At 37.0% G+C, this 22524-nt stretch overlaps 1 protein-coding gene across 5 annotated transcripts in view; it reads left to right on the forward strand.

Moving 5' to 3' along the window:
• CLEC16A (C-type lectin domain containing 16A) overlaps positions 1–22524 on the forward strand; it is a 208295-nt gene that overhangs the window by 63360 nt on the left and 122411 nt on the right. For all 5 annotated transcript variants that reach the window (XM_069085915.1, XM_069085894.1, XM_069085907.1 and 2 more), the window contains 5 exons: positions 3521–3621; positions 11204–11326; positions 13546–13655; positions 13951–13995; positions 19227–19277. In XM_069085915.1, coding sequence (XP_068942016.1) covers positions 3521–3621; positions 11204–11326; positions 13546–13655; positions 13951–13995; positions 19227–19277 — 430 coding nt within the window. The remainder of the gene's footprint in view (positions 1–3520; positions 3622–11203; positions 11327–13545; positions 13656–13950; positions 13996–19226; positions 19278–22524) is intronic.

The raw sequence follows: 22524 nt of genomic DNA on the forward strand, positions 1-22524 counted from the left end.
CCTCTTAAGGCTGGTTTGAGAACCTGACAACTAAGTGATATTACATTTTCTCAAAAAAAAATTAATCACCAAGAAACCAGGTTCTTTTTACTTTTCACTTTTCCTGAAAAGCCCATTTATTAGTTGGGGACTTAAGAATTAAGGAGTTAATTAACTGGTAATTCATTAAAGATGACATAGTCATTATAAATGCATATAACTAAATACATGCTTCTAGATTAGGAGCAAAGTATTGAGGAAGAGGATGTTTTTCATCTATAATGTAGGTATAGGTGCTGTAGTACCTTTTACAGAGAAGGGGCTGGGGTAGAAATGAGAGAGAGGATTCTCTCATGGGTACCAGAAACTGTTTTCATCAGTCTCTTTACCTGTTGAAAAAAGAAGTTAACTCCCTAGGTCATTACTTCCCAAGGATAGTAAACTAGGGGCAATGGTTTAGGACTCTGATTCCATCACTCATACGTACCTTTTGTAAGACAAATGTTTTATAAATGTGAGAAATGTTATGAGATAAAAACAAAATTTGTATATGTATATATGTGATGATGTAAAGCAAGGAATAATACCAATAGAAAAAATCTGAGATAGTAGAAGTATGGTGTCTTTAAATAAAATAGGGTAATTAAGGGGGAGGATTGATTTGGTGGAGTGGGGGAGATAATAAGTTTGGTTTTAAACATGCCAAGTTTGAGATGTCTATGGGACATCTGGTTTGTTTTGTCCAGAAAGCAGTTATTGATGTGGTACTGGAGCTCAGGAGTTATTAGTGCTAGATACATAGATCTTGTGGTCATGTGCATAATTAAAACCGTGGGACCTAGTGGGGTCACTAAATGAGAGAGTGGTCCTAATTGCCTTATAGAGAAAAGAACCTTATGCTATACCACACTTAGGGAGCAAGATATGGATGATGAACCAGTGAAAGAGGTTGAAAAGGAGTGGTCGATGGGGAAGAGAACCAAGAGAGAAATGTGAGAGAAGAAATAATTGCCAGGAAGAGCTGATGTTTGTTAGCATCAAATACTGCAAAGATATCAAGAAGGATGAGGATTTAGAATAGGAAATTGGATTTGTCAATTCAGAGATTCTTGCTAACTCTGAAGAGAGCAATTTTAGTTGAGTGATGAGGTGAGAAGCCAGCTGAAAAGAGTTGAGAAGTGAGTAAGAGGAGTTTAGGCACCAAATGGGCACAGGTTTTTTAAAACAGTTTTGTCTCTTTATCTTTTTTGAAAGTCAGGAGAGATATAGGATGATAACTTGAGGTTGTAGTGGGGTCCAGTAAGAACGTTTTAAGGATGGAAATGACTTAGACATGTTTGTAGGAAGCAGGGAAGGAATCAGTAAGTAGAGAGAGAATGAAGATGACTGAAGAAGTGGAGGTGATCGTGAGAGAAATCTGTAGTAGATGGTTGGGATGGGATCAAGTGTACATGTAGAGAGCTTAGCTTTGCTGCGTTAGATATTGGAATAAAGCAGAATGTTGCCGAGAGTTTTGAGATGTAAAGAAGAAGAAAAGGGGTGCTCATGGTGAATGGGCCTCTGCTTTTTCTCTTCATTTGAGAAACTGAGAGAGCTGATGCTGTAAGATGGATGTGAGATGCTCGAAGAGAGAAGCCAAAGTTTGGAACAGCCTCCTCTGTGGTGAGCAGATAGATATTCAGGGAGGAGTTGCTGCAGTGAGGACTCATTTAAGATGAGGTAACACAAATTTGTAGTGTCCTAATCGCCTCCATTTTGTGACATCCTCCAGGGCTATTAAGGCGACATCAAAAGTATTGGGGGCAAATGGTGGGAGTCAGCTAGGGTTGAGGTTTGACAAAGCTTTAAAGTCAGTAGAATAGATGGGTAAGGGATTCAAGAATGAGGACAGTGTAGCTTTGAGCTGGCTAACTATAGTTGTTGAGGTTGAGAATGAAGTGAGTGAAGTCAGATTAGCAGAGATGGCAGGACAAAGTATTAAGGGGTGGAGGGTAGGAGGTTCAGGTGAAGAAAAAGAATATGTTTAAGAGTGTAAAGCATAGGAAGAAATAGAAAGAGAGAAGACTATTATCAGATAAGGAAGTTTCAGGGGTTTTGGACATACAAGTGGAATACTTGTGGGTCATGATGAGATCAAGGGTATGGCTCTCTTGGTATGTAGCTGAAATGGAGCAGAAAAATTAGTTATGGGAACTAAGGATATTGAGGAGCTGGGAGGCTAGAGTGTTTGACAGAATATTAACATAAAGTCTCCTACTATAAAGGCAGGAGTTGGAGTTGAGAGTAATACTATAATTGAGTTAGTCAACAAGCATTTATTCAGGGCTTACTATGTGCCAGGCTCCGTGCAAAGTGCTACAGCTATGAAGAAAAGGAATAACTTCTTGACCCATGAAGTTTATATTCTTTTGAGTGAGAAACCATTTAAAATAGTACTTATGAGACAAATAGAGAAGGGGCTGGGGTAGAAATGAGAGAGGATTTTCTCATGGATACCAGAAACTGTTTTCATCAGTAAGAAAAAGCACCTCTTTAAGTAACCTTGTATTAGGCATTAGCATCTGTGGGGACCAAGAAAGCCCCCTAGAGATGCTTTAGCTGAATCTTGAAGAAAGCGAGGGCTTCTAAGAGGCAGAGATGATGAGAGAGAATTCCAGGCATAGGGATCAGGTAAAGAGAGAAGGTTAAGGAGAGAGGATGTAGAGTGTACTGTGTGAGGAGCAACAGGAAGGCCGGTATTGCTGGAAGAGAGAGAATAAAGCATAAGAAGATTGCAAAGGTAGGAAGAGGCCAGGCTACAAAGAGCTTTACAGGCCATACAGAAGAGTTTAATTCTGGAGGTAATAGGTAACCACTAGAGTTTATTGAGTAGGGAAGGACATAGTCGCACCTCAGCTTTGGGAAAAAAAATGACCTGGAATTAGTGAATAACAGCCACCAGCATGTGGATTAAGTGGTAAATTTGGATAGAGTGAGCCTCAGAAGAAGCAAGGTTGATGAGTAATTACAGCAAAGAGAACATCTTCAAGTGATAGTGGGGAACAGTGAGTATTCCCACTCCTTCCAGGGCCAGGGTATGTATTGGGGGTGGAGGGAGAGATAAGAAAAAAATTTTGAAATACATGGCTTTCTATAAATTTACAAGGAGTGAAAATAATGAAAACAAAAGGCAGACTAGCAGAGCTTCAGGGCGCTGGGGACACTAGAGGGCCATTTCTGGAGAGACATAGACCCTGAATCTCTGTTTCTGGGAACTTAGAAATTGGCAGCTATAGAGCGTTGCCTTGGTCAGTCAGTCAGTAAACATTTATGTAACACTTACGTGCCAAGTACTGTGCCTTGGAAAATAGTCATTCTTCTTATAGGAACTGTACTCATCCGCTTTCCAGTGTGGCAGAAAGTGCCATGATTTGTGCTTCATTGGCATTGCGTTCGAGAGCTCTTGCTGCTACCTCTATATTCCAGAGGCATTGGATTGAGAATTTTGTGTAATCAATTTAGAATGTATCAAATGCTAACCTCTGTAATGATTTTCTCATAGACCTTTCCTTGATATGGTATATAATGCACTGGACAGTCCTGAAGATGACTATCATGCCCTTTTTGTGCTCTGTCTTCTATATGCCATGTCTCATAATAAAGGTAAGATTTTAAATCATCCTCATGATAACTGTGGATGCCTTCAAATGTTGTATCTATTCATTTGCAAAAGAAATCAAAGATACTTTTATTAAGGGGTTTTTCATAACTGACATTATTATAGTTTCTAGAATTCTATTTCATGATAGGTTGTTTTTTATATGTCTATGCCAGAAAAAAAATCATTATTGAAAATAAATTTAAAGCAGGATTTTTAAATTTTTTTTTTTATCTAGACCTATGATTTCAGTGGTGTAGGGAATTCCAGCTTGGAACCTCTACCAGTGAAGTTTGCAAACAACTGTAACTTAGATTCACAGAGAATTGCCTGAACCATTGAAATGTTGAGTGGTTTGCCTGTGGATGCATAGCTAAACTATGCTAGAAGCAACACTTGAATCCTAGACTTCTTATCTCTGTGGCCAATATACCAAGCTGCCTCTTGACTGGGTTTATATGGTATTTTAGTATTTTCCTAGCGCTTTGCCATAAAACGAAGCTTATGGTAATTTTAATGTGTTTTCCTAGAAGTTGTGCCAATATCAGTTGATTTTGTAATTTTGGTCTTTCTCTTTATATTGAATTTAAATTCCTGATGTATATAAAGAGTATGCATATAGGATGCAAAACTGAGATTTTTTTTTTATCAGAAGATCAGTCTTGGTTCTCCTACTTTGACCAAATAGTATAAAAGCTTAGAATCACGTATGATTAGGATGGTTCCTATTTTTAAATATGATTAGCATTCATTCATACATTGGGATAGGGGTTAGAGAAAGAACCCCAAAGCCAGAAAGACCTGACTAAGAGCAAATCACTTAATATTCTGGAGCTCCAGGCAGCTCTCAAGACTTAAGTTGCAGACTAGATACAAAGGGGTATCTGGTAGGGAGATTTTGCTATGCCAGTGCAATTCTAGGTCCAGTTCCTGTCCCTCATCCCATTCACTGATGGCACCTCAGAACAAGTAGTCTTTGTCCATTTGGTGATTCCCTTTGTAGCTTGTCATGTGGAAATACATTAAACAACTGTAAAAGAAGTATCTGGTTTTTTTTTTTTTGGGAAGAGGAGAAATCAAGATACAGGTGGAATATATATTACATTTTTAGATGGCACAAAACAGAGAGACTTTTTAAAAAAAAGTTGTTTTTTTTTTAACCAATTGGAGTTAAGTAACTTGCCCAAGGTTACATGGCCAGTTTTTTGTGTGGGTGTTAAGTATCTGAGGCCAAAACCAATCCTGGGTCCTCCTGACTCCATGGCTGGCGCTCTTACTCACTGCGCCACCTAGCTGCCCCAAGAGAGATTCTTTATATGTTGGATGACAGGGTCAGGATATAGAAAGATCTTGACAAGCTAGAATGTTGAGCTGACATTAAGATGACATTTAATAGTGACAAATTTAGAATCTTACAGTTGGGCTTAAAAAATAATTTCACTATTATTCACTATTAGTACAATCTGGAGTAGACATGCCTATGTAACAGTTTTAGTGGACTCTGAGTTTGATAGAAGTCAGTTGTATGATTTAGCAGACACAACCTAGAAGCATTTCTTTATACAAAGTAGAATATAAAAAAAGGATTATTTATGAAACGATGAATTTTCCATTCTCCTTGATATTTAAAAAATTATAATAAATTCAGTATGTTACATTCATAAGTGTCCCACTTGTCCATACTTCTGTTTAAAATGTCTTATTTTTAGTGAAAGCTGCTGCCTCTGCGATCACTGCTAACCATTCTTTTAATAAGACCCCCTAGAATTTCAAACAATCAAAGTCAAGGTTGCTGGTTTCAGTCCTTAAAGACTCCGGCTCTTCAGTTGGAACATTTCCCTTCCCCACGCTTGTGGTATCTATTCATCACCCACGATCTTTCAGACATCTCTGGCAGGGAGTCCCTCTGGCATGACATCTTGCAGTCCTTTCTGTATCCTTGAATATAGATTGTCTGTGCCTGATGACTCAACTCATTTATAACCGCTAGAGAATTTTTATCCCTCTTTTTCTTAAATATCAACTTATATTAACCTCGGATTTTTTTTTTATTTCCAGTCATTCACATTGGCCTCTATATAGAAAACAGAAACAAAATAAGATTTGTGATAGTACAAAGTTTGTGATAGTAATAATAAGATAAGAGCAGTGATGCCTTCTTCTAGTATCAGCCCATCTGTCCTGAACAGTGATACGGAAATAATCCATTGTAGTCCTTGAGATTGGCCCCCTCTCATCATTTGAAGAGCATTGTGTTGGGACTTAGGTAAGAGAGAACTTGGGCAAGATGTCGTCTACCCTCAAGAAGCTTCTCATCTATAGAGAAACGCATCGTTTGCACAGAAAGTGCATGATACATATATGAGTGCTACAAGTAAAGTGTTGTATGAGATGCAAGAAGTAGGATAGCATGATAGGAAGAAGAAATAGAAAATATGAAAAATGCTGCAGTCAGGAGACTTGGGCTCTGTTCCCGCCACACACCAGGACTGGCCACATCATCACAGGCAGCAGCTTCAACTTTCTCATCTAAACTGGAGGTCACAATGATGGTACTTTACATCATAGGATTGTTGTGGGGAAGACACTTAAAATGGAAAGTTTAACATTGTATTATTATATTAAAGTATAGTCACATGTATGTGTGAATTATTATTATGCAGGTCATGACCAGCTTGAGGGCCTAGGGAATACTTCTTGGCAGAAATTGCATTTGAGTTGGTCTTTATAGAATGGGTAAGGATTTAATTGGATGAGGGCAAGAGTGTCCACACTTAGGAAGAATAAAGGCTCATGTGAAAAAGTGCAGGATGTCTCTGTTGGAAAGTGAGAGGACCTCAGTTTCACCAGAGTGTAGAGTGTAGAAGGGAGTAACATAAATTGCAGTGAGAATGACACTAGGTTGTAATGGGCCATGAATGCCAGGATAAGGAGTTTGGATTTTATGTGGTAGGCATTGGGGTTCCTTCAAAGTCTAAGAGTCAGTAATTTGGTAGAGATCTAGTGAAGGGTGTGGGACAAAGGAGGGACACCATGATCTGATTTATGTGTAAAGATTACTATTAAGCCTTGTAGAATATGGATTTGGCTTGGGGAAGGGGAAGGGAACTGGAGAGAGGAAGACCAGTTAGTTGGATTTTATAGTAGTAGAGGGAAGTAATAATGAGCTCCTGTACCAGCAGAGAGAGATCTATTCAAAAGCTCCTATGGAGATAGAATTGACAGGATCTAGCAATTGATTATATATGAAAAGAATTAAAGATAACTTTAAAAATAACATTAAATGTGATAGACCTGGTGAATGGTTATATTATTGGCATTTCTAAATGCATTGCAATATTCTTTATATTAGTATTGGGTCATATGTTAGTGTCCTTTGTTTTCTGTGACCAACATTTTAACTTTAAAAAGTAAAACTGAATATTTATGAATGGTAAATCTCATCATTGTGACTGTTAGTTAAAAACTTTTTTTGCAATAAAAAGACAATCTGACAGTACAGATGTCAAAAAAAGTCAAATTGTTTCATTCTTTACTGCTAATAATCTATTTGAAACATTGTTTTCTTTGAGAAAGTTTTGTGTTGATGTTATTGCAATAGAATTATGCATAAAAGGACATGTCATTTCATTTGTAGAATTTGTTGTTTGCTTTTTGCTTTATTTCCAGTCTTAAAATAGGGTTTTGGTTAGGTGTATTTTTTTTGAGGCAGCAGAAGGTCATTTCTACTTAACTTTCTGGATTTTTATTCCAGATTCTTACCACCATCACAGCTCTTTTAATGAGATGGTCTCTCTTTCAGATGGATTTTTCGTCATGAGACAATTTAAACATAAAAGCAATGATAATAAAAACTGAATGTTAGCTTAGGACTTCCAGTAAATAACAATAGATTAAAGGCTACATCAAAATGAATATACAGCAGTGAAAAGGGTTGAATGGAATAAGAGAGCTTTGCCAGTTATGATTCAGTAGGGTGACATAATGAATTCTGTTTCATGACCATAATAGAAAAATTTGTCTTTTGATTCCTTTGTTGAGTCTCCTAAAAGCAGTGGCTGATGGCAGAAACCTCTACATAAACCAACCTGGTGGTCTTTGGAGATGTTACATTTCTATTTTTAAAAAGCCTCCTACCTAATCCCCCCATACAATACACAAACACACTTTATGGGAAATGCCACCTAAGAAATCTGTTTTCTTGTAGTGATGTTACTGGGAAAGGGTGAGAGAAATGGGAAAAGTAGATAGACAACAAAATAAAGTGGAATTTTGATTTTTTCTGAGATCTAGAAAAACATTTCAGAGTACAAATTATACATAATATTTCAGAATGAAAAGAAAGCTTAATGTAGTCCAAACATATCTCATATAGGAATTCCCTCTACAGTATTCCTGATAGCTGGTTATCTAACCTTTGTTTAAATACTTCCAGTGTTGGAAATTATATTATTATAACACTAATGATAATAATAATAGCTCCCATTTATATAGTACTTTAAGGTTTGCAAAGCCTTATATACTTTACCTGATTTCATCAACACAACAATCCTGTGCATTAGATGTTATTATTATCTGCTTTTTCCAGATGAGGAAGCAAGCTTGGAAAAGTTCAGTGACTTGCCCAAGATCACATAACTAATACATACGTGATACCATACAGCTTCTTCTCCCTACTACTCAAGGCAATCCCTTCTAGTTTTGAACAGCTCATAATTGAGTGTAGCTAAAAGCCTATGCATTAGATTCTGAAGCAGGCTATTTTTAAACAACTGTAAATGTCAGCCTAACTGAAGATGTGCTCTGGACTGTAAACTTGTTCAGTTTCCCCCCCATATTTATTCAGATCTACTGTCTAATCTAGCAGGTGGTGTTTTAAATATACTTAATGACTTTTTTGAGGGGTGGTGGAGGAGATTTTTGTAAACTTTTCTGTCCAGGAGTCTATTTCAGTCCTCAGAATTTGAGGCCTACCCCTAGTGTAGGGGCTGCATTTCTGCCTCAAGAGTCCCTGTGGTGGGAGGGAATCCAAGAATAAGAAAGTCTGTTTAATGACCAGTAACTGAGATTGGCTGATTAGGAAACCTCCCACAGAGGGAGAACTGCCTCTAGTTCTTTAAATTATTCTCTTTTCACCCATGGTGTTGGTGGTAATAGTGATGAGGCAAAACACACACTGAACTTATTTTTTCAGGTCAGGATCTGACAGATGTAGATAGAGGGAAAGACCTGCCATGCCAGATGTTTGGAAGATTTTAGCAATTTCCTCCCTTCTTCTAAACTCTCTAACACTGCCCGCTCTCATTCATTCACCTACTCTCTTCCCTTACCCTCCCCCTTTCCTTGCCAGCCCTGGTCATAGGAAGTATATGAAATACAAGATTATATCTCCAAAATTTGTCATCAAAGACTTATTAAGTGCCTATTGTGTATTTGGCACTGATGCTAGTTTAATCTTTTATAAAACTATTGCCTTGCAAAGAAGCTATGTTCCCTTGCAGCTGGCCCAGTCTTTCTGTATTTGAAAATCACTAGTCTTCATCATTGTAGAGGATATAAAAGAATTAAAACATTGTTACTGAATATCCAGATCTAGAGACACATAGTAGCCACAGAACAAATGATGATTGTGACAAAATGCTAGATATGGTGTCTTTTTTTACATAGATGACCATAGACTTATTTATTGGAAATATTTAACTGTCTTATCAAAGAATTAGTATTGTAGTTAGTGGGAACAGTAGAATTTTAAACATTAAAAAAAATCTCTTTGACTTCTGAATGTATATAAAAGCCTAAGGAAAGGAGAAGCTATGATTTGGGGACATTTTCTTTCTCTTCCTTCTTTTTTTTTTCCTGAGAAGCTATGATTTGTAGACATTATCTTTCTCTTCCTTCTTTTTTTTTCCCTGAATATATGATTGTCTCAGCCTTTTTATCTGTCTAAAAGCTTTTTCAGTTACTGTTTCTAAAATAAATTTTAAACATTTTTTTTTGCAAGTATGATATTTAGCACTGAATAAAATGTCTTCCTTTTCATTTAAATGTAAACAGTATTACAACCTTTTGGCTTTTGAGAACTGTGGCTCCAGTTCAGCATTTGTCATTTACCTGTGGATCAAATTTCACTGAAATTACTGAAAATTACATAAGATGTCATTTGAAAGTTTTATCAATTCCCATTTCATTTTAGGATACTGTACTGAACTATAATTCAACTTTTGAATAGAAGTTTGTGAAATTTGATGAAGATCTGTAAATTCTTTTAAAAGGGTATCATGAAACAGAAAGATAAACATAAAATGCCAAGCAGTCAACTATAGTGGTCATAGTTTTTGAATTCATATTTCTGTTTTCCTCTTCCTTCTACTTCATTAGATTTTATCTGTGTTTGAGGTTGGTACCCTCCATTACAGAAGGCAGCATTATCAGTTTCAGGAGGTCAGAATAACCACTGAAATTAAAATGTTTTCTTTCTGTGATAAGAAACCTTCTCTTTATGTTTCTTATTTGTGCAAAAATAAATAAATAAATAGATAAATTAATAAATAAATGAAGGAGGAGAAAGGAAAGAGAAATATTGAACATGTACAAGTACAAGGAAATATTTACTTGAATTTGTGTCTTTTAGTGTGTTTTATGGCCTGCCACTGAATTCCAGCAACAACCCATGTTCTATGTGACCTCTTCTTTGAAGTCATATGTTTAACTAAAAGACCATAAAGTTAGGTGATGAATTTAGGAATAAGGTGCTATTTTCTTTTTCAAAAATTATTTTACTGCTGAAATCTCTAGTTAACAGAATAAAAATTGCAATCAAAACTATCTTTTAGGTTTTTTCCAAATGAATAAAATACAACCAGTTCACAACATCAGTATTCTTCCATTGTAGTATGAGTAATCATGTTTAAAAGTGATGTATCCTAAACAAGATGAATTTTCATTGAAATGCAGTTTTTGGCAAATAGATTTTTATTGTTGTATATGACAGGAGTTATTAAATGTATTTGGAAGGTATGTGTCAAAAATGTCATCTCCTTGGAATTATTTAACAACTTAAGTTCACTGTTGGAAGAAATTCAATAAAATAAGATATATTGTTATGGTTTATTATGTCAATATGTTTGTTGCATTAACTTAGAATTTAGATAGTAAGCTATTTGATGCAATTTTCAGCTCTTTTGTCAAGTTTCTTAGGAAACATCTAGTTCTCAAAGGACAGTATTTCAAATGTTCCTCACTTTTGTTTTATCTTTCCCCCTCTAGTTTTAAGATTTAAATAGCTATTTACTTAAGTGTTTCATTGGCACAAAAACAATGAATTTTTAGTGTGGTTGGGTTTTCCATTGTATGGACTTCCTTCCTGCCCTCCAAACTCTGTGTTGACTGAAATTCATATAAAAAATTTGTTGAAGTTGTGTATTTATAATAACGAAGATACGATTCTTTGTGAGATGGAATCTTCAGTGAATGGTGAAAATTTTAGCTACAATAAATTTTCTTGTATCTCTTGGTAAGCAGATCTCCTGATAAAAATATCTTTTTCCATGTTTTATGTTGTTGTTGTTTTGTTTGTTTTCATTTTAGGGATTGATCCAGAGAAGTTAGATAGAATTCAGCTTCCAGTGCAGACTGAAGTTGAGAAGACCTCCTATAACCACTTACTTGCCGAAAGACTCATCAGGATAATGAACTATGCTGCTCAGATTGGTAAGTGTATCTTAAATGAAACGCTAGTAATTCCTAGAGTGCTGTTGTCAGCCTGGCTGTCAGGCAACACTGGAACAAGGTCAGGAATTTAAAATCATTTTTTTTCCTAGTCCTAACTTTTCTATTGTTCACCTAAGCAAATATTATTTTCTCCTTCTTCCTCGGTTTACTCATCTGTAAAATAAAGCATCTGAGAAAATATAAGGTGCACCCTCAAAAATAGAAGTGTGGTTTAATGGAAGGAATGGCCTGGAAAGCAGATGACTTGAGTTGATGTCCTGGCCCTTACATTTACTAGCTTGTGATCTTGGACAAGTCACTTAACCTTTCCACTCCTCAGTTACCTAATCTGGAATATCTAAATTCCTCTTCCTACCCCTTTATCTAATGGTAACTAGTTTTTACAAATTTGTGAAGGTCAGATGAGATAACGAATGTTAAAGCGCTCTGTAAATTTTAAAATGTTAGAAATGTAAGGTGTAATCACATTTAGTAAAATATACAACAGTATTTTCAATGACTTTTGTCTACTGCTCTCACCATAACCTGGGAAAATATAACTTTTTGTGTTTTTGGTAAAGGGCTTTTTTTCCTTACTGGTATAAATTTTATTTTAACTTCCATTGAAAGGGATAAATATTCAGTGGCAGATTCTTGTAGTTTTTAAACCAACCTAAAATGCTTCCAAAAGTCATGTGTGGATTAGTTTAGAGGAATTAAATAAGTGCAGATGAAGTATAGGCTATTATCCTTACAAATGGGGATATGGTAATCCAACTTAAGAAATTGTTTATACTGGATTGTGATAGCTGGAAAAACACTGAGAGTGGAGTTTGGAACTTTTAGAGCAAAAGAGAATAGAGAACAGAAAACTTGAGGGAAACTTAACACTGAGATAGGAAGCAGTAGGATAAGCTCATTTGAAAACCATTTTAAATAGGAATGATGATACATTGGTATCATTACACAGTGAATAATTAGAGGAAACTAAAGGGAAAAGAAACAGCCTCATTGATGTTACTCTTTAAAAAGTTTTCAAGCAAAAGCTGAGGAGTAGACCTAGGGCCCAGGAATTTACTTCCCTAGTGTCAAAATGAACTGATATTACTAATTCCATTTTGTGTTGTGTGGGAAGAAAGAACTAGTTGGAACTAGTAAGGAGTGATTCTTAAGGATCATTTCTCCATAGAAAAGAAGACAAATGGCATGAAATAGGGAATAAAAGACTTGATAACATTTTAAGTCAAGTCGAGGTACTGAGTAACTGCTTATCTCTAATTAACCAATTCTAATTACAGTCTCTAAAATTCTCTTCTAGTAAAGTAAAATAGTTGTGTATTTTAAAACATCTGATGACTTGTGCTGTGCTACAGGGTATAACACAGGTATCAAACTGTAGTTGGGAAATGTTTAACAAAATAAATAAAAATATAATACAACAGAGATAGTGTTAATTTATAGTTTTCTAAGTCAATATGCAGCCTGCAGGGATCCTTTCTATTTGAGTGTGACACCATTGTTGTACACTGTGCAGAAGGGAAATTTAAATTGAAAGAATTCCAGGAGCATGGTTGTTGAAAAAAAATCCCTTTTATCAGAAAAAGTTACCTTGTAAATAAGAGCAATTGAACTTTTGCCAGGAAGCTCAATTTGTTCGCTCCCCCAAGGGTACATTACATCAGACTTGCCCTTTCTTTTTGCTTAGTGGTCCAGTTGTAGATGTACTGCATTAGGATAATAATCTCTCTCTTTTGATACCTCCCTGGATGAGGTCAACACAATGGGGTGCTGTGTGGCAACACTTATTGAGGTGGAGCGGAGCAGTAATAACAAGAGAGCAGGATTTTGACCTTAGCCTTTGTTTTGACATTATCTTATTTCCTTGATTCTGGACAAGTCATTACTTCTCAGAGTTTCGATTTCTTCATCTGTGAAAATGAGAAAGATGGACCAGTTTATTTCTGAAGTCTCTTAGACCTGTGAAATTCTGTGATTTTTATGACTAACTCCAAACTCTTTTTTCTGTGTTATAAGATACTTATAGGTTTTTAGGGTTTGCCCTCTCTTTCTATTGAATTCTGGTAACTTTGGTGATTTTTTTAAAAGTCTATTAAACAATTAAGATTTTTGTGGAATATTATTGGGAAAAGAAATTACCTTCTGTTCAAATGAGCTAAGACTTTGAAGCTATTTACTAAGTTATCTCTTGTTTTCTATAGATGGAAAAATCAGACTGGCTACTTTGGAACTTAGCTGCCTGTTACTAAAGCAACAAGTCATGACAAACAGTGGCAGCATTATAAAGGATGTTCACCTTGCCTGCCTTGAGGTAAGGACCTGTCTTCTATAGAGGGGTGATCTTTCCAACCAGCACTGTAACCCACCTCATTCAGTGGATAATGTCAGCAAGGAGAAGGAGAATCTTAAACTCCTTTTCAGGAAATAAAGGTTTTTCTTGAATCTAAAATATACTTTTTAAAAAAATCTCATTTTATATTTAGATACTGGTATTTTTTCAGTAATTATTTGATTCACATGTTTATCTTAAGATTTCTAAATTCAGTTTTCTGAACTTTTTCCCATATAAGATTTGATTCTTCTATATTCTTTTCTCTCTTTAATAGGGTGCAAGAGAGGAAAGTGTTCATCTTGTGAGGCATTTTTACAAGGTAAATATACACATAAATATATTTGCTTCTATGGATTCCTTAGACATTTAAACTTATGCTGTAGACTTTCAAGTAAAAAGCGTACGAAGAATGATCCAGAAGAAGTGAGGCTGACATGGTGGGATAAGACAGAGAACTGCCTGAGCTCTTCTCAGTTTCACTCTTAATACCTTTGGCATAGCGCCTCCCTGTGAAAAGATCCAACAGAAGGATGGAGTGAAACAATTTTCCAGTCCGAGACAGTGTGGGAGGTCGTCAGGAAAGGGTTGCCTTACTGGGGTGAGAATGGAGCAGAGGCCAAGCCCTGGCAAGCCAGCGGCAGACCTTGGGGGCGGGCCCCTTCTGAAGCTCTCAGCCTGCAGATGGCAAGGTGGTGGCGGGGCCAGACAGGTGGCCACAAGGAGATTACAGAAGACCATTGGCTGTCCTGGGGTGTAGCGTTCTGCTGCATTGCACCTCCTCAGTCCCAAGTCAGCAATCCCAGAGTGAGGAGGAACACTGGCACCCTTGTGGGTGCGGGGGAGCAAGACACACGGTGGGAAAGAGAGCTTGTGGTTGTCCACAGGCCAGGAGAGCAGCGACCAACCTCTCCTTAGAGCATGCTGTTTCTGAAGAACCGAAAACTTAATGATATCCCCCCAGGACTGTTCTGAAAATGGCAACCCGAAAAACTCAAAGCTCGGAACAGTGCCTTCTTCACCCCTAGGTGCAAAACCTTTAATATGTAGTTAAAAGTGAAGAAATAGACTGGAAAAATGAACAAATAACAAAAAAAAAAGATCCTCACCATAAGTTATGGTGGTGACAGGGAAGATCAAAACACAAACTCAGAAGAAGACAACAAAGTCAGTTGCTATATCCAAAGCCTCAAAGAAAAGTGACTTAGTCTCAGGCCCAAAAAGAGTTCCTAGAAAAGCTCAAAAAGTATTTCAAAATGCAAATAAGAGAGGTAGAGGAAAAATTGGGAAAAGAAATGAGAATGATGTGAGAAAATCATGAAGAGTCAATGGCTTGGTAAAGGAGGTACCATACCCCCTCCCCCAAAACTGAAGAAAATAACGAACACCTTAAAAAACAAAATAGGCCAAATGGTAAAAGAGGCACAAAAGATCCACTGAAACAATAAATTCCTTAAAAAGCACAGTTGGCCAAATGGAAAAAATATGTACAAAAATTCACTAAAGAGAATAACTCTTTAAAAAGCTGAATTGACCAAATGGAAAAGGAGATATAAAAGCTCACTGAAGAAAATAATAACTTAAAAATTAGAATTGGGCAAGTGGAAACTGATGACTTCGTAAGAAATCAAGAATAAAGCAACATCATAAGAATGAAAAAAATAGAAGAAAATGTAAAATATCTCATTAGAAAAACAACTGATCTGAAAACTAGATTGAGGAGAGATAATGTAAGAATTATTGGACTACCTGAAATCCTTTATTTAAAAAAAGAGCATAGACATCATCTTTCAAGAAATTATCAAGGAAAACTGCCCTGATATTCTAGAAACAGAGGGTAAAATAGAAATTTGAAGAATCAACCAATTCCCTCTTGAATGGGATCATAAAATGAAAACTCCTAGGAATATTGTAGCCAAATTCCAGAGTTCCCAGGTCAAGGAGAAAATATTGCAAGCATCCAGAAAGAAAAAATTCTGAGTATCGTGGAAACACAATCAGGATTATACAAAATCTAGTAGCTTCTATATTAAGGGATCAGAGGGCTTGGAATATGATATTCCAGAACTCAAAGGAGTTAAGATTCAAACCAAGAATCACCTACCCAGCATCTTACCCTATAGGTATCTTACCCTACAGGAAAGTAGCAGGGAAGGGGATAATAGGAGAGATGGTAATAAGATATATAGGTAATGGGGTATAGAAATCTATCTTTCCCTACAGAAAGTGAAGGGGGTGTAATGCCAAGCAAAGGCAACTTCCCAAGGTTCAAAATACCAGTATAGGTGCTCTCCATTTTATTCAGTGAAAAATTAAGAACAGAGAAAATCAAAATATAGCATCATTCAAATAAAGCATTTACCAAGTGTAATTCAATCAAGTACTACTCCACCCCTGGACTTTACATTCATTTAATCAATCACAAAGTCCCTCTTCTAAATACTACTCCACCCCCTAGGCTGTACATTCATTTAGTCCATCACAAAGCCCCTCTTCTCAAATGGAGATTAGTTTCCAATCACAAGTAAAGTGCATTCATTTGTTCAATCACAGAGCACAAAAAAAGTCAAAAGTTCCCCACCCTTGGATCACAATTGAATCTACCCCAGAGTTACAACAAGCTTAAGCACATCATTTAATACCCAAAGAGAGGTCTTTTCTTCATCTTGACCCAAGGCAAGTTCTCAGCAATCTTTGTTCCTGGGGAGACAAAGCTTAGCAAGGCCACAAGATACATTGCCAGTGTCTTCATTAATTCATTCTCTGTCTGCAGAACAGTCCTAGGACCCCTGAAAACATTAGCAAAACCCCTTTCCAGGATTTCTGCAAACATACAACAAGAAAATCCTTCTTCAGGGCTTCTGAACCAACAGCAAGGTTCCAGGACCTCTGCAACAACAGGACTGTCCTTCACCAGTGGACAAATCTGGCAAAACAACATTAAAACAGACAAAGTACCAGCATAACAACCATGTCTCCTCAGTCCTTGGCAGTTCTGGGTGGCAGCTCTCAAAAGTCCTGGGCAATTCAAAGTGGCCCTCAGCAATCCTCTCCATCTCTCTTCTGCCTCTAAGATGCTGCTTCCAAAAAGTTCTTCTGCCTCTCTCTCTGCTTGTGCCTCTCCAAATCCATGGCACCAGCTCCTCCCAGTTCAGCCCTCTCTTTTCACAGCAACAAGTCAATCCCACAAGTGGGATTCACAAGCTCTGGGTTTTAACACAATCAATCCAAAAACCAAGCCAATACAGGGGGATCTTTAAATTCCATTACTATTACAGGGGGGAAGGGGTGGTAGAAGAGAGGGCAGACTGGGGGAAGGAGTAATCAGAACATATGCTATCTTGGGGTGGGGGGAGGGGAGAGATGGGGAAAAAATTTGAAACTCAAAATTTTGTGGAAATGAATGTTGAAGACTAAAACAAATAAAAATAATTTTAGTATTGTTAGGGCAGTTAGAAGGAATATACATAGAGGTTATGGGTGGTGAGAAAGATGGATGACTGTAATGGGATGACATCTGAAACTATGAAATTAAAGGGTGAGAAAGAGGTGTGTATTTGGAGAAGAGGGAAGGAGAGGTAGAATGGGGTCAATTATCTCACATAAAAGAGGGTTGAAAGAACTTTTAAGTGGAGGGGAAGATGGGGGACAGAGTGGAGTGGAGTGATGGACAACACTTGGACCTTACTCTCATTGGAATTGGCTGAAAGAGGGAATAGCATACACACTCAGTTGTAATATAGAAATCTGTCTTGCCCTACAAGGAAGTAGGAGGGGAAGGGGGTTAAGAAAGAGGTGGGATGGGGCTGATAGAAAGGAGGGCAGATTCGGGGAGGTGGTGGTCAGACACTTGAAGAAGGACAGAGTGAAAGGAGAGAGAAAGAAGGATTAACAGGAAAAATAGTGTGGAGGGAAATACACAGTGATCATAATTGTAAATAAATTTTTACATTAAGTTTCTCTGGTAAAGACCTCATTTTTCAAATATATAGGGAATTGAGTCAAAGAATAAGTCTTGAGTCTTATTTATAAGAGGACAAGTCATTCCCCTATTGATAAATGGTCAGAGGATGTGAATAGGCAATCCTCAGACAAAGAAATCAAAGCTGTTGATGAGAAAAATGTCATTAAATCACTCTGAGGTATCACCTCACACCTATCAGATTTGCTAATACGACAGAAAACAAAAATGACAAATGTTGGAGGGGGTGTGGGAATGGGACACTAAACACTTGGTGGTGGAATTGTAAACTGATCGAGTGACTCTGAAGAGCAATTTGGAACTATGTCCAAAGGACCATAAAACTCTGTATGCCCTTTGACACTGCAATGCTACTACTACTAGTTCTGTATCCCAGAGATTTTTAAAAAAGGAAAAGGACCAATATGTACAAAAATACTTTTAGTGGTGGCAAAGAATTGGCAATTGAAGGAATTGGTTGAAGGAGCTGGTATGTTTAGCCTGCAAAAGAAGAAACATAGGGGCAGCGTGGAAAAGGGATTAATCTTGTTCAATTTAGCTCCACCAGGCAGAACTAGGAGTGCTGATTGGAAGTTGTTAAGAGACAACTTAGGCTTGTTATCAGGAAAACTTACAACAATTACAACCACCCCAAAGTAGAGTGTACTGCCTGGGGAGATAATAAATTCTTCATTAGAGCTCTTCAAACGAAGACTGAGTGACCACTTACTAGTTTGAAGAGAGAATTTTTGTTGTATTCGATGACCTCTGAGGTCCCATCCAGCTTCTTTGATTTTTTTTTTCCTAAAGGCAATGAAGACAGTGTATTTTTTCAGAGCACATTCAGCACCATCTTCTAACTCTTCTGTAGTTAAAAAGTCTAGCGATATGGGAATTCCTATTCAGAATGATGACCTTGAAGAATTGCAAAATTCTAAAGTGCCTTCTGAATCATCTTAAGAAAGATTTATATCTAAGCAAGATCTAAAATATTGTTTATCATTTTAGTATCATTAGAATTCTTTAAGGTTTGGTAAACCATATATGGTCAAATAGTAACTCTCAGCTAACCAAAATGTCCCATTCCTCAACCATTATGAATAAACAGGAGTTTACTATGTTTAGTTTGGCAAATTGAAGAATCAGCATCTTTTGAAGATATTTGAATATTAACTTTATTGAAATTATTTGTAGTATTTATTTTTATACTAATCACTTACACAAAAGAAAGGATTTAGCATTGTTTTCCTTTCCCTTTCTACTCTTTGCACAGCAACCTAAAATCATGTAAAAGATAATGCAATCTTGTCACCTTAGAGTAATTAATATGAATGTCTCATTTCTGTTTTAGTTTTGATTTAAGGGTTTAAAAAATTGTTGACTGGTGAAATGTGAGATTTCATATATCATTTAATTATATATACATGTGTGTCTGTGTGTGTGTGTGTGTGTGTGTGTGTGTATTTTAGTTCCTGATGATTTACGAGAACTTGGTAATGAAAAACAGATGGCTTAACAGCCATGAACTGGGGTTTATAATACTTTTCTTGTTTATGGAAAAAAATGAATAATCTTGCCCTTTTTCTTTTAAGGGAGAAGAAATTTTTTTGGATATGTTTGAAGATGAATATAGGAGCATGACAGTAAGTGACTAGTCAAAGTAACCAACTATGAAGAAATGCATATATGTTAGGATTCTGGCTGATTTCCTTTAAAGTTTAGCAGTAGTGTAACATAAAGAGAACTTTGTTTAAATTGTACTTTCTTACAGAGTGTTAAAGATTAGTAGACGAATTTAGTTCTCTTTTTGTTCACCCTGTAGGAAATTTAATTTACCTCCTTACCATTTGTTCTTGGCACTGCAGATGTTGCATATTATATCCTATTATCAAGAGTAGTTTTTGCAAGTAGGATTGTCAGAAATGCTCATGGTAAATAAATACATTTTTTCCAAACATGCCAAGAGTATGGTGGTTCTTGGGACTGTCTTACCTCTGAATACATATTCATCTGCTTGTTGACACTCCTGTTTTCTGCTTTCTTGAAACCTTGTATGCTATCAACTTCTGTCTAGCTTGAAACTTCACTAATTGGTACAACTGATACCACTTAGCCGGTTACATTAAAGATGGAAGACATGTACCTGAGAGAAATGCCATCCCTCCTTCAAAAACAACTACCTCTCTTCAACATTTCTGACCTTCCCCAGTACTTGGAGTGATACGAGAAAAAATGGTCAAGAGCCATAGCAGGGGAGGGTGTAGACCATCATGGACTTCTTTCTCTTGCCCCCGATAAAAGTACTGTCCAGATTCTGAGTGAACAGTTCTCTCACTGCTTACTTTGACCTGTCCCCTACCCTTCCAAATTCTTGCTCCACCTTCCTTATCCCCTTGAGTGTTTCCATTAAGTCACATTGTCTTTTTTAAGATAAACATGCCAAATAAAGGACCTATTGCTTTGCATTACTGTCTTGTCTGGTTCTTCAGAGGAGTCCCTTCAGGTTTCAAAAACACTCCACCTCATCAACTGTATTGACTATACATTTATAGACATCAGTATTATTGTTGTATCATTATTCATAGTACCCCTCTGCAGCAGTTTTGAGTACTGCCTCACACATTTTCATAGAGTTGTTTTAAGAAAAAGTATAAATTAGCATAACTCGTTTCCTAAAATGCCTTGTATGAGCCACTCTGGAGATGCAACGACTTGCTCCATGTCATCTTAATAGAGATGTATATGTTTGTGTATTTCTGCTTAGTTTTCATTGGTGGTCACAATCAACTCACTGTTCCTTCTCATCCTGTAGGGAAATTTTACTGTTACATGCTGGCCATTAATCAAAGTGAAGTGTATTTAGTGGCTATTTACCATTTTATCTTACCCTATGATAATTCCTTCTCTAATGAAATTCTATCAACCTATTTTTACTTTTTGAAAACTTGAGGCTTATTCTTCTGATGAACATTTAAATGCTACTATAATTATTGTCTGCTCTTAGTTGGATTGCAATATGCTTCAGTCTTTCCTACAATCAATCAAGTATTTATTGAGTACCTATTGTTTACTCAGTTTAGGGAAAATACTTTGGAAGATACAGTGGCGATATGGCCTCTAAAAAGATGACTTTCAAATCTGTATGTCCAGTGCTTATGACTTCTCTGAGCTCCAGTCCTACATTTTTATATGCTAGATAAATCCACCTGAATGTTCAGCTGACATATCTCAAACTCATGGTCAGACTGAACTTTTATCTTTTCTCCTGTCTTCCCTGTTTCTATTGATATTATTTCTTCCCATCACCCTCTTCCCCACTTCAACTGAAGTTGAACTAACCAGTTATTTGTCAGATTCTATGAATTCTGCCTCCAGAGTATCTTCTCTGCTCATTTTTGCCACCATTTTTAACCCTAAATCAAGCCTTCATATTTTTCTCTTCTAAAATATTGTAACACTCTGAACTGCTTTCCTTGCCTTCACTATCTCACCTCCAATCCCTTTTATGTTACACAGTCTCCAAATTGATCTTTATAGTTTGAGCTATTTTGTGTCTCTATTACCTGGGTTGCTTTAACTACAGAATTCATCACTGAATGCCCAGCCTTCTGGTGATGAGCTTTTCTATTCTTGGCTAGGTTGGTCTTTGGAAAGCAGAAATAGTCTCATGTTACTACTGTACTCAAAGCCCTTTTATTTTGATAAAAACCTGCCAGAGCCTTCATTCTTCTGGCATAACCTTTGAGAACTGGGGTCACCTCTTTATCATGATGAGACCTCAGAATAGGATAGCCAGTGATGTCAAAAAAATATTGAAGAAAGTCTCTAACGTACTGGGAGATTTAAGGGAGGACCTAAACAAGAGTTACTCACAAGATCAATAGGCATCTAAAAATAGATAGGTTATGATCAGCATTGTTGGAGCAAAAACCCACATCAGTGAGGTCACAGAGTCATCTGAGTATAATACATGGGTTTGACTGTCACTCTTCTGATTCAAAACAAAACACCTTCAGCAGCTTCTCATTGCCTGTGTGACAGAATACAAACTCTCTAGCTGGACATTTGGGATTCTTTGCAATCTGACTTCCATTTACCTGACTTTCCCTATTATCATATTCTTCATGTACCCTACCTATTGGATGGGATTAATCAAGTTGTTTCAAATCGAAAGTTTTAATCTGACCATGCCCCACAATTTTTTAGTGTCAGCCTCATGGTAATTTTCAACCTTAGAAGAAAGCCTTACCTGGGAAATTTAAAAGAACAACAAAACTTCTGAGTTTGGGAAGGGAAGGATGGAGGGAATAAGAAGTTATTAAGCACCTATTATGTGCCAGGCACTGTGCTAAGTGTCTTACAAATCTTATCTCATTTGATCCTCACAACAGCCCTGGGAGATAGGTGCTATTATTGTCCCTATCTTACTGTTGAGAGAAATGAGGGTGGCTAGGTGGTGCAGTGAATAGAGCACTGGCCCTGGAGTCAGGAGGACCCCTGAGCTCAAATCTGGCCTCAGACACTTAACACAAAAACTATCCTGTGACCTTGGGCAAGTCACTTAACCCCAACTGCCTCCCCCCCCCCCCCCCAAAAAAAAAAGAGATAAATGAGGTTTACCGAGGTTAAGTGAGTTGCCTCAGGTCACACAGCAAGGAAGTCTCCAAGACTGTTGGAACTAAGATGTTTTCTTCAAATCCAGCACTCTACACACTGCAACACTTCACTCCAAAATAATTGCCCCAAGCCCCAGCACTAAGGCAAGTATTTTATTTTAGACCCTGCACTCAGAACCTTGTTTAGAAGGCCGAGATCTTGTTTACTGTACAGCTTTTGATGAGCTTGCTTATCTGTTTTTTCCAGCCCCTGGCTAGAATCAGAGTGGAATAA

Source organism: Petaurus breviceps, unplaced genomic scaffold (assembly GCF_028583685.1).
Source record: "Petaurus breviceps papuanus isolate PSGF00001 unplaced genomic scaffold, PetGlider_PUasm1.0 118, whole genome shotgun sequence".
Classification (NCBI taxonomy): domain Eukaryota; kingdom Metazoa; phylum Chordata; class Mammalia; order Diprotodontia; family Petauridae; genus Petaurus; species Petaurus breviceps.